This window comes from Vidua macroura, chromosome 1 (genome assembly GCF_024509145.1).
Source record: "Vidua macroura isolate BioBank_ID:100142 chromosome 1, ASM2450914v1, whole genome shotgun sequence".
Taxonomy (NCBI): Eukaryota; Metazoa; Chordata; class Aves; order Passeriformes; family Viduidae; genus Vidua; species Vidua macroura.
The window spans coordinates 28383812-28397305 of NC_071571.1; the positions used below are offsets into that span (position 1 = coordinate 28383812).

At 35.9% G+C, this 13494-nt stretch overlaps 1 protein-coding gene across 2 annotated transcripts in view; it reads right to left on the minus strand.

Moving 5' to 3' along the window:
* DGKB (diacylglycerol kinase beta) overlaps positions 1–13494 on the minus strand; it is a 337132-nt gene that overhangs the window by 64866 nt on the left and 258772 nt on the right. For both annotated transcript variants that reach the window (XM_053989200.1, XM_053989191.1), the window contains one exon: positions 12142–12337. In XM_053989200.1, the coding sequence (XP_053845175.1) occupies positions 12142–12337 (196 nt within the window). The remainder of the gene's footprint in view (positions 1–12141; positions 12338–13494) is intronic.

Genomic DNA, 13494 nt, shown 5'->3' on the forward strand with positions numbered 1-13494 from the left:
CATGGGTGTCTATTCTGAGGCCTTTTCCAAAAAGGAAGTCCCCAGTAGAGAACTCTTATTTCCAAGACTGAACTAGAAGCCTCTAGGATAGGACTACAGGGTCAGCGAAGCCTATGACTGAGTAAGACAGATGAAAATAAAACTAATTACATACTGACTGCCACATACATGCAGTATAAAACTGTACTTCTTAACCTTGCATTCAGCAACCAAGCCCTTAGATTTTAGCAAATGAACTTTAGATCATAAATTCTTAAGATTTTTTAGAGTGCAAGGTCTAGACAAGCCCCTGAGCAACCTGATCCAATTAGACCTGCTTTGAGCAGAGAGGGTTGGTCTAGATGACCTTTGGAGGTCTCTTCCAAACTAAATTATCTTTGGGCCTCTGATTCTTCAAGCAGGAAATGTCCATTTGATCTGTGTTTATAAAGCACCTAGTGTCCAAGACCTTTGGGTGTTACCACAAAAAAATAAATAATAATCACTAACTGCCAATTTGTTCATACAGTTGATATAAAGTAATACAAGGAATGGTTTTGTCAGCTTCAGATTATTTATTGGATTCTGAAATTACTGGGGTTTTTGTAAGGATATCACTTTTTTTTCTGACTACAATAGACACACAAGAAAGTAAAACAAAAAAGATACACAAATATGATCTGTAATCTATTGCAAATTCATCACTGCTCTAGTCCATATTTTGAAAAAAGGTTTCTTACTGGTTGGCAGCTGAATCCCCTGAAAGCCATAAGCTAGGCTTTCTGGTAAGATGAAGTTATTTAACTAGTATCCATAGTTTTCATTATATAGTAACACACATAAAAAGTATTTACAATTTCCACTGAAGATGTACAAACCAGAGTAAGAAAATTCAGCTCAAACACGTAATTTTGCCATTTCTGCAGTGCTATCAACTCTTGAAAGTTATTGTAAGTGTAAAGATGTGTCTGAATACTGACAAGGAGGATGATGGGACAATGCCTGAGCCCTGCACAGTGGACATTTAAAATTGTTCACTTAGCCTCATGCAGATTTCTACAGCATGGAATGCAATGCAAAGGGGAAAACAAAGCCAACGTGGGGAATTTAAGCTGTGTCTTCTCAATATCAGGGAAAGAAGCACAGCCAGAAAATGTATTACCTGCAGGAACCACCCACTGGGGCTATAGATAGGTAGCACAATTTAGTGCTATCAGAAATTACAACATATACAATAAGTGGTGAAATTTGTACCTACTTGGATTTTGCAATTAAGTATATACCTCTGCTTCACTGCTATTTTTCTGATGTCAGATTTCAAGGACTTTTGATGGTAATAAAAACCCTCCCACTGACACATATGAAAGATAAGCAGTGTGTTTGTAACCCTGTCGCCTGGAAATAGTAGGTCCAGAAATAGTTGGCGCTAAACTTTAAATAAAATTATAGAACTCTTTCAACCTTTCTACTCTCACTGTGTAAATGTGAAAGTAGTGTAAATCTTGTTGACAGTTATTGCCATATCTATTGGCACACACTCAGCAGCAGTTTGAGAAGTGTTGTGCAGCATGGCTACTGCCCATTACCTGTCTCCCCGTATTTTCTTACAATTTATTTTCACCCCAGCAGGTAGCACCTCACAATGCCATTAATTTCTTGGGCAGCTCATTCTTTCCAACACAAACTATTTTACTATGTGCTCTTATAAACAACCTGGTGGTTCACTGGCAATGTTCAACAGTGTCAGGAGGGAGTTTATGATTTAAAGGCAGCAGGTAAAAAATTGAGCAGGTCACAGAGATTACATAGTTTGACCAAACCTCCTCTCCTCTAATTTTACTATTGTCAGCACAAATGCACAGAATCACCAGAATCACAATTGTTCTCCACACTATGTGACTGAAGCAATGCCACTGTCAAACAGCTCTTTTTGTTGGTGCTTTCCCTATACAGCATTCTGCTAATAGCATATTTGCTAGCTGACTACAGTTGCAAGAAAACAAATGGAAAAAGAAGGAAAAAGAAGAAATTTTTAAATTGATTTTAACAGCAAGTATGGAAAACCCCACCCAAAGCCCTATCTCCTTGCAGAGTAATTAGGCACTAGTAAAGTACTTGCATGATTCCAATATATATTTATAGCTACTTGTATTTGGGTGCTTTGGTTAATACAAGCCTTTGCAGAGTGAAGGAGGAAACCCCACCACTAAGGGAAAAAATTCAGCCTTTTTAATATAACAAACTGAATATCACATTTCTGTCTTATTATACTCTAAACACTAATTTCCTCCTGTAAATTCTACTTCTACCTCTAGTAAGTAATGCAAATGTATATACACACAACCTGAGGTCTTACCAGGTTCTTAATATCATCAATATTTTTAGAATATTTTACATATTTTTTTGTATCAGTAATACTAATGTGTGCATTAACTGAAGCTGTTTCTCCTTTTGTTACTCAAAATTAAATTGCTGTCAATCTGACACCTTTTGCAGACACTCAAGGAACTTGAAATTTTCTATTAACAAGTAATAGAAAACTAGAATGGATCAGAGGATACGATTACATGTTACAGCAGCCAAAAATGATCTAGGCTATTCTATTTTTATTTCTGTATCTTTAATCTAAAGATTCTGTCACGTGGGGCAGGGTTAAATGAGCAAACAATCTGAGTAATATGCTATCAGTATTCCTAGGGAATGCTTGTCTGCCATTACACAAATTGAATACTGCAAAATGGTTATTGAAGCTTTTCATACAAAGGTCACAATATAAAAACATATCTTTGGCATAAAAAATTCCTTACTGTAAATCTAAGGCATAAATGCAACTATGCAAGTATCAATCACATGTAAAGAGAGCCTGAAGGGGTTAAGCCTGTGTCAGTCTTAAATTCATGGAACCTTTCTACTTAATTTTAAACATTTTCCATGTGCTTGCAATGTTTTCTAATAACAAGCCAATTCCTTAACTCACACAGGAATCTAAATTACAATAATCATATGCATTCCTTCCCCCAAGAAAGGAAACACCTGTTGTAGTTGGTTAATTGCTGACTTTTTGTAAGCTTTCAGAAGACAACTAACATTTACAAATAATTTATAACTGAAAAAATTCAGAAGCAGAGAAACACATGAATTTTAAAACTGATAGGAAACTCATATGTTGAGATAGTAACAGATGTTTTCACTTTCTTAATTAAAGAAAAACTCTGTATCATAGTATCATAATAGGATAAAGTAAAATAACTAAGATGGGGCTACTTTCTGTTCTGTTTTACTTCTGCAATAATTGTTATTCATGCCAGTATACAGCAGCAGAAAATAAAAATTAAGCCCTAAAACAGAATGATAATTAAAAAAAAAAAGAGTATGTGTACATAAATCAATATACAATGTAGAAGATATATTCAATGAGGAATTTAAGAAATTCATTCACTTGTTTCTAGGGAATTTTTGGTGAATTTGAGAAAAAGGCAAATATTTACACTGCTACAAACCTCGAAGTGTCATTTAAACCTATTTTTTCAAAAATACCTACACATGCAGTCATATTAGTAGCTGTAGATTTAATCTGAGAATTGCTAATTATTTGCAGCCACATTGTAATATACAAAAACATGTGAAATTCTGCCCTAAGCCATGGTACTTTATTTTCATTCATATAAATCCGGTGATCTCAGTGGAATTACACTCAAAAGGAACAAAAGGAGTTATGCCTTGTGCTAATGCTTTTATACAAATATCTATATTTGAAGCATGACATGGTACTTTTAAATAACAGCTACTCATCTGCTATGTCTGCTGTTATGCCACTAAGCTGGACAGGTTGGTTGAAACATGGTAGCAAAAGTATAGTCAGAGCAAGATCAACACGGAGGAAAGACTCTAAGAAAGAGTTCAGGAAACAAACTTATACTTCTGTCATGTACAAATGAGGTAGTTACAGAGCTTCCATCCTGCAAAGTGTACTTTCAAATGACAGCCAAGTGTTTCCAGAGATAAATAGCAGGATAGGATAACCATTGCCTTCAGTATTAGAAATGGAAAAACAACTATAAAAAGGAAAAAAGCCTGGGTAAGCTGATCAGGTTTTGCTACAACAAAAAATGATATGTATTACTAAGTCTGCAGCAGATAAGGGAAAAAAACGCCAACAAAATATTGCATTCATATCCCTTATTATTTATGTCTTATCTAATGGCTGTCATACAGGTAAGTGTTCATTTACCCGGCTTAATGAGGTGCAAGGCTCAGGAAGGGCTCCCAGCAAAGCCAAGTTAAGCACTGGGCATACTGTGGAACAGGTCCTATGAGCCTTCTGCAGACACCTGTGCTGAGGTCTGTGCCACAGGTCCTGCACAAGGTGCACATAAGGGCACACTCCTTGGTCCAGGTCAGCCAGATCTGGGCTAAATTCACCTTGAATGCTGCAGAGGAGCCTGAACTGCTCTAAGTAGCTGGCCCAATATGAGAATGCACATCAGCAAGGTGATGTTTGCACTCTAGCAGCCGAAGTGAGCCCCAGCAGAATAATGCAGTAATGCTGATAGCAGAGAACTTGGTGTGATTATTTGGATGCCACATTATAGGCATATTGTGAAACAATAAGTAACTTCCTACTTCTTGTTGCTATTTAACATGCCATCCCTCCCACCCTCACCTTTTTCTCTGTAGGAACCAATTTACTGTGATTTTTTTTTTTTTTTTTTATACAATAGCTAATTTCAACTACTGCATTTAATGTCATAGGAGTTATACATGTAAAGCCCTGTACTTAGAGATAAGATAGTCCTTTATGCCATTTTAATCAATCTTTGTCATGGATATGTTACTTAATAGCTCTGTCTTCCTATAGAAAATGAGCAACTTAAGGGAAATGAAACTTTTCAAAGATACATTTTCCTTCTGGCAGACTGTGAAATACACCATAATTATCCTCTTTCGATGAATAACGTTTGAAAGAAAATGAACATTCTGTGCACCAAAAAGTATAATATAATGACAATCTCAACTGCCTTGTAAATAAAAGGAAATTGTTTTTCTTCTATGATCTATATTACACTGAAGCATGTATACATACTTGAATATAAAACCAAATCAGACTATCAAGCCATTTTTTAAGATCCTATTAATTTCTAATAACAATAAAATCAGTGTTTCACAGCCAAAAGGCATTGTATGTATCTTTCTGAAAGATTAAAACTGTGTTATAAATTATGGGCTCCATCCTGCACACTGATGGAACCACTTGTATGAGTAAAGCTTGGGCTGAACACAGCCTCTTTTAAAGAAAAGAGAGAGAAAGATTAGTGGCCTCCCAAACTTTACTGCTAGTGATGGGGGCGTAGGGGGTAGTGGGGGTGGAAGAGCAGACAGGAAAAAGCCTTCTCAATAGCATAATAAAATCATGTGGACATTCCAGCCCACATTTTCATATTAGGAAACCTGTACTATCTTTAACAGCTTGGTAAATGTTTGAACACAGATCTTACGAACTAATGGTGCTATGCACAGTTTAACTAAACAGTTAGGACAAAATGCCATTTAGCCCTTTTTGATATCTGAATAGGTCATTCCAGTAAATATGAGCATGAAGCAAAAATAAGAAGCCAAGGTCACACAGTCTTCATTAGCTAATATGAGACAAAACCATTTGAATACCAACATTTCTTTCAGTCAGCCAAAATCCAAGTTTTGAGTTAGGAAAATTACAGCTCTACCACAAAGAAATTTGTTACTATGGGAAAACTGTGATGTTTGTGTCTTACATCCTTTGGTTTTTACTTTTTTTTTTTTTCCTTCTCCTTTTCCCTCCCTTCCAAAGCACCTCCAGAGGTAAGGTGATACTGCTTAGTGGTAACGCATCACAGTATGGAGCACCCTGTTCCACAGTTTCTGAAAGAATCAACAAAAACCTGGAAACTAATATGTATCAGTAGAAGGAACTTCTCAGTTGCATCCTGCTTTACACAAGTCCCACATTTGCAAGGACAGGTGTTTCCACTGGAAGAAATCAGTAAGGCTTCCTTGCCCAGGGTGAACTTGCAGCAAAGCCAGAGATCAACACCTGAGCCAGTGATGAGTTACACCTTGCAGCTGCCTCAGGGCAGCTCCCACTGCCCACCCAGCTGCTGCTCAGCAGGTGCACCATTGGTGCTGCAACACAAATGCACCCACAGGAAAAGTGACACTCATCATATCATTCAGATGTTTAAAAGGTGACAAAATAATGCAGTACACACTAAAGGTGAGGCAGTACCTAACACCACTGAATACTGCCCTATTTCCCAGCACTGCTTGTACATTAATATCCAAAACATGTGTTCCTCTGCCCTTGTCCCCAGCACTTGGAAACTGCACTCCAAGCAGGGGCTGCACAAACTGGAAAGACAGATCCTCTACCACAGTCATTTCTCCTCAGCAGATTGGTGACCACAGAGCTAATGACAGACATGGGATTCACCAGCATCAGATCTATTGAAGTTCAACATGGCTCAGTTCAACAAGTCTTATCTGGCAGTTGTGCCCAATTCCCATTCCTGCTCCAAGGACTGTTCAAGTATTTGATGAACTGTCACCACAAATAAAACATTCAGACTTTCACCTCACCATCTAGCTGGCAGGAAGGAAGGTGTCTAACCCAACCTATTCCTTAGGTTTCTACTTAACTGGAAAGAGAGTCACCTCCAGTGAGTATTTTATTCTGCCTGCCTTAGATACTTACTTGAAAGCAGGATAAACACTCTTTTCATTAGGTGATTATCTACTGGCTATGGGGTTGATTTTTTAGACACTGAAGTTAATGCCACACTAACTTTAACAGCCCTCACTATTATTTAATTTACTGTAAACATGACACACTCCTAAAATAGGAACAAAAATTTTGACACAGAAATATGTTCCCTTTAGTTTACAGTTTCAGAATAGATGTGGAACACTCATGGACAAAAAAAAAACAAAAAAAAAAAACCAAAAAAACCACTGTTTGAATAAATTTAGAATTTTTTTTCTAATGTTTAGACTGATGTTAAAAGTTGAATATCTTAACATAGACTAGCTATGAAATAGCTCTAATTAGCTCTAATTAGCTTTTTTCTCTGTGGTAAGGGGTTAATGTCTATGCTGTAAAAAGCTTTCTAAACAAGATACAAAGAAAGGGCTATTACCTCATGTAGCCATGACATTGTCAATAACATTTAATAAAAATATTATTATAGAGAGTTCATTATACATGCCTTATCACATCAAAAATAACCCGAAGTCTACCAATAATGAATATATACTGTGTATATTTAGTGTATGTATTACACAGACTGTGTATATAGTACACAGTTTCTACTTTTTCAACAAGGAAAGGTCATGTAGCCAGAGTACAGGTTATGAAAGACCTCCATAAATTAAATTAGACAGCTAGCTCACCAAGCTGTTTAGGGAACATGTCAGGAATCCCCTATCTATAGGGAAGCTTCACTCTCCCTGTAGAGTGGAATTTGACACCTAATAAGAAAGGCATTTTATATTCTTTTAATATTTATGGATATTTTGAAGTGTTTTAAGGCCTTCACAGTCTCTGCATGTCTTGAACTGCTTTTAACTGCACTGAAGTGCCTGCATACACATTATTCCAATTCCAAACCTTCTGCATTTCCATTCAGAAAGTCATAATGCAGTTATTAAAAGAGATTTCCATACAGCGTTATTGAATCATATTGGTAAGCTTGGTTTATGCCTAGGTGCTGTGATATGAATGAACATTGTCTTGAATTCATCTAATAGTCTGTGGAGTGACAGCTCCTGTAGCTCTTAACAAGCTGCACAGATCAGCTTGGTAAGGACTTGGTTAAGTATCAGTGTGCCTGGTGATGTACAAAATAAATATGGAAGAAGTATTTCACTGAAATATTTATAGTCTAAAATTTTCATCACAGATATTATCTTTAAGCGTGAGACCATTGAGGTGAGTGGAACCACTCATGCAAAAACAAGTTACATATATTTCTGCCATCAAATCTGAAGAGACTTTAAAAGAGATCCCATTTCAGAATAGGGCTCTAACTGAACTTCAGCAATGAAATCAAAGCATAACAACTTCCACCCCAAGGGAAACTTCATTTAGCAAAAAAGTTTACTGGAGAAATTTTTAATTTTGTCACAAAAAAATCGAAAATTTTATTTAGAATTTCTGTGAGGAAGAAAACTGCTTAAGACTTGACATAAGGGGCATATATTTTTCATGTAAGACATGTTGTCATGATTTAACTTGCTTTAGATGCAATTTGCAATCAAGTAGTGCACTTATTTGCATTTATGTTTCTCAACTCATAGTTTTGTTTCTATGCAGTATGTTAATCTTTTCAAACTTTTGAAAATATTTCAGAAGTTTTGATTGACTTGAAAACTTTTGACTTTTGGCACTTATCAGTATCTGTGAATATCCAAAAAGAAGTCCTATCTAAATAATGGGTAGTTCACAGTAACATCTAAAATCTGTAAATGGCCTGTGGATAGATGTATCATAGATATGTACATACTAGAAGATTTTAAATAAAGCAACAAATGGAAACATTGCAAGTGTGAGATTCATAATGTCAAAACACTAAGTCATCTACTTTCACAAATTGTCACATATATCTGTAGTTATATTTTTTTCCAAATGCATTGACATTTTACAACAGAAATTGTGCTGATAAATTAGAAATTAAAATGAAATTAAATCATAAAAACCACATAATTTTTACCCTAATAAAATGTGATGAAAGATCCTCTCTACTTCTACACAGGAGCTGAAATGAAACCTGTAGTATTTTTTCCACTATCAAGGATTATGATAATACTTAGTGCACTACAGCTAAATATGTTTGGGGTTTTTTTTTTCCAGTTATAAGCTAATCAGACAAATATATTTTCATACATGTTTTATATTAAAATATTATTAGTTAGACAAAAGTGCAGTATACAGGCACACATATTTATATGCTATGACTGCCAAATGTTTCTCTTTAGCATACATGCACAAACCCCTAATAAGATAAGTAGGGAATGTATTTAAATAGTGCACATTTTAAACCACTCAATTTCAATACATTGTTTTTCAGACAACCTGCACATAATCAGATTGTTTTCTAAGCAGACATTCATTTGATTACATAGAGTGCAAATTGTGGTCTGGCTATTGTGCAGAGAGGATAATGGGAAGGGCAAAGAAAAGACAAGCCTTTTTACATCAACAGGTGGCAATGCTAAATAGGAAAGAAAAGAAAGAGGGGAGTGGGATCAGAGAAATATACATTCCCACCGCTGTGCAGGTACCTAAGGAAGAAAAAAGATTTGGCAGAAATTTGACCCCTTTTCCTGAGAGCACGGGAAGACAGCAGCAGGACCTCACAGAGGTTTCTTGGGCAGTTTGAGAAGTCTTCCTTGGGACTGCTCAAAATGCTTCAGGGCAAAAAACTACCCAGAGCAAGGAGACAGCTTCCAATAGTCCATGCAAGTATCCCACCTAAGGGCTCAGAGTCCTAACCTTCAATTCATGTATTTACGGCCAAGTTATAAAACCATAGACAAGAATACAGATTGATACGCAACTGAAAAACCCACAATTGTACTGCAATTAAAAAAGTCTAAAAGTAAATGTGCATGCTATTCAGAAGTCCCATAAAAAATTATATTTTTAAAAACCAAACAAAATTCAACACCAAAATATGATACATATATATATGTGTGTATGTATATATAAATATACGTATCCATAGGAAAACATGAGGATTGATTACTCTCTCCTAGGAAGTGTAGTGCTTAGTTGTCAAGTGATTAGATGCTTTATTTGAACATAAAAATAACTACAAGGATGTTTATTCAGAATAAGTTAATAAACAGAAGTTAACAAGCAGGTATGTATTTATCATGGTTCTCAACACAGCAATACCTATCTCTGCACCAAGTATTAATAGCTTGCAAAATGTTTTCTTCAAACTAAAAAGTACAATGTGCCAAAAATACATAGTGCCTAAGAAAGTAATCAGCTAGTGAAAAAATCGTAACATTTTCAAGTGAGAGTCGGTTTTTTCTCCAGTGAGTAGATTCAGATTTATCAAAACTATTTGAGAAATGTAGACATAAAATTGATTGAATCCCATTATTCAGCAATAATCTTGAATTCTGAGTTGAAGAAGCACACTCAGCCTAAGAATCTATTTTAGCTAGTAGAATTAAGTGGCTGTTCTTTGCAGGATAAGATAGGAGTGGGCCGATTAAGCTAAGCAGTTGGTTCTGAAATGTTCAGATTCATTTTTGAGTTTTCACTACCTTCATTTTTGAGTTTTACTTTGAGTTGTTTTAACCTTGTTTCATGAACTAAACATGCACTTTCAATAGAACATGTAACTCCCACCCCCACATACCCCACACCTTCAAAAGGAATCCACTTTGCATGCTCAAGACTGCTCAGTGTTGCAAACTGGAACAAAATAAATATGGACCACTCTGAAAATCAAAAGGGGTACTCCTGCTCAGCACTGGAATGCTAGTGAAGATGCAAACAATAATAGTATCTATGTACTCAGTGATGTGAGAGGTGATCTTGTTTTGGATATTGAGAAGTCAACCTCTGCTTTAAAATTGCCTTTTGTATGAAGCTACTTCCATCCACAGTGCATACAAAGTAATTAGAAATTAAGTAATGAGAACAGTTTTTCTAAAGTAAGGTGCTTAATATCTGCGTTATGAACACTTTGACAGATAACATGGGAAATTCTGTTCAGTCTTTAATATTTTTATTGTAATTTTATTTTATCCTGTCCAGGAAAATGGAAATTGAGTGTAGCAATGCCCTTTTAATACATCAATTATAGTCAGTAGATTGAAATCACTGTTAAATATGTATCAAAGACGCACATGATTTCAATAATTAAAGAAGTGATAATGTCTGTTTCACTACTATCAAGAGGATAAATGTCTCCCTGTGTTCAGAAGTAAAACAAAAGGAAAAAATTTGGTGAGCCCTCTACCTAGCAGCCTCCATCTCTTGAACATTAGGACATAATACAGAATTGTAGCACATGCAGAAGCTTAGTGTCTGGTGAGACTTTGGCTGACAGAGTGTATTGGTAAGTTACACTGAGATACTGAAAACATAAGTAAAATTGCTAGAGCTCTCAGAAATTGAATGCTAGTACCTACTGCAGTCTCTAAGCCATAAAAACTACTTTATTCCTAAACTTTTGTCATGCAGATAATTTAGCTGAATTAAAACTGAAATGCATAATAATGAACTATGTTTTAACTAGTGACTTAAAAATTACTGCTGATGAAATGTAAAAATAGGATATTCAAAACTAGTAAAAGGATCCCAACGGCATAAGATAGTTGAAGTACTGATCTTTATAAAGTCTGAATAATGAAGAGAAGCAAGATACTCTGAAGCAAAAGATAATAAATTTTGTAGGATAAATAGAGAAAACCAAACAAACAAAACCCAAATGGTTCTTTCCTTTGGTGCAAAAAGAATGATGACTTATAATCACTCAGACATGCAGTCAAGTGTTACAATGCATAGTATTCAGATTCTCAGAGAAGAACAGCAATTGTTATTTAGTCCGGTTTTTTCAAGAGTTATGGTTAATAATAAAATTTATTGAGTAAGTGCATCTAATCACCAGGAAAGTATATGATCCTGAAAAAAATGATCATGCCCGTGCAAGCCAAGTACAGCATATGTATTCAAGGATTCATACAGCATTACAAAAAAGTAACATAAAATGTATAGATAGCTTGATCTTTTTATCCTGAAGTGATTTCCCTCACCTCTGGCCAAAGTTTTATGCACACTGACATTAAGAAACATTATAAATGCTCGGGAAGCACTTTCCAACTCCAAAATCTCCAACTACTTCTAGACTCAATGTCCCAGTAGCCAACAGTGCCACATGGTGTGATTAGTCTGCTTAACAGGTAATATCTGAGGCAGGTTTGCAAGTATAGAGACTGTAATTGGCAGTAGATCTTTGTTTGTGCCCTTGTGGCAGTGTTTCCCACCAGAAAAGCTAAATGCACAAGAAAGGAAATATCTAAGAACTGTCTGTCCTCTTCCTTGACAAGGTCAATTATATAACTGAGTTGACATTATGGAGCCAGATAGCCTGTATCAATCTGTAAGCTTACCTTGGCACACAAACTTCAATTCCTTGGCATCTATAACAGTGGTTCTTTTATCTGACCTCTTCTTTTCTGTCCGACGGTGGCTACGTCTTTTCTTTGTCTCTCCCCAAAGATTCGATCCGCCATGCATGCTTGGGATGTTTAGAATGGCAATTCCTTCCAGAGAGATATTGATTAAGTCCAGCTGAATTCCATCACACTGATTAGAAAGGAAGGAGAAAAAAAAAAAAAAAAAAAGACAGCAGTAAGAGAGGAAGAAAAATCTGAATGTTCTTTTTCTCAGATATTTTTCTTCAGCAATTTATCATTAACACTTCTAATAGTTTATTCAATGTTTACACCTAAGAGATACACTTGTATCTGAAAAGAAGGTATGAGATAAGAACAGATCATCAATCAGAAGGTAAAATATGATTGCTATTCAGCTTTTGATTGCCTAAGTGTGGGACCATTTGGTATTGTCTTGTTATCTGATACCTATTCACTGACCCAAGTGAAATATATGTCTAGCTTCACTACAGATACTAGCAGAAAAACATTTATACTACCAAAATTTCTTTATCAATAACTAGAGTTTTTGTTTCCTTTTCCACCTAAATTTTCTGCCTTATGATTTTGCAATGATACTTATAACTCTTGCAACTGAGTCCCTTCCACAACAAATGGAATACAAAGTCCCTGCAGGCAGAGAATACACACACTTATGGAAAAGGGTCTAAGCAAGCCCCAGGAGCACAGAACATCACACAGGTATTTGTTTCAATCCAAAGGCACAACAAGCATATCAGCATAGGGCTATGGCTGACTAGTGGCTTCTACTAATAAGTAAAATCAGTAGAAATGGGTACAACAATTCCTGATGCAACTGCAGCAATACTTACCCCAGAACCTTCACCAACCAGTACTCTGAAATATCCATCACCGCTAAGGGAAAACACATGATGTGGAGCTAAAGAAGAGGCATCAGTGATCTAAAATCTTTCTAAGACTTACTGGACACACAGAAGCAATCTTAGTCTATGGGACAGTCCCTTCAGTGATGGAATTATACCCATCTTGTGTCACTAGTGTGTATTCCTCATGCTTCCTATAGCAAGCCTGGACATGAAGACATTTTATACAAGTACATTTCTATACTAAATCTGGTTTCCAATTATATCTTATAAAGAGACCATATTTTTGACTTCTGGAAAATGGCTCAGGGGTCTTAACATATCAGCCTGCCCAGCAATAAACTGCAGCATTTTCTCAGGTGGTTGAACCCCAACATTTGCAAATACAGTTCTCCTGAGATACATTGGATGGGATGAAGCTAGCTTAATAGCATATACCTAGCCTTCACTGGCTATAATTTAC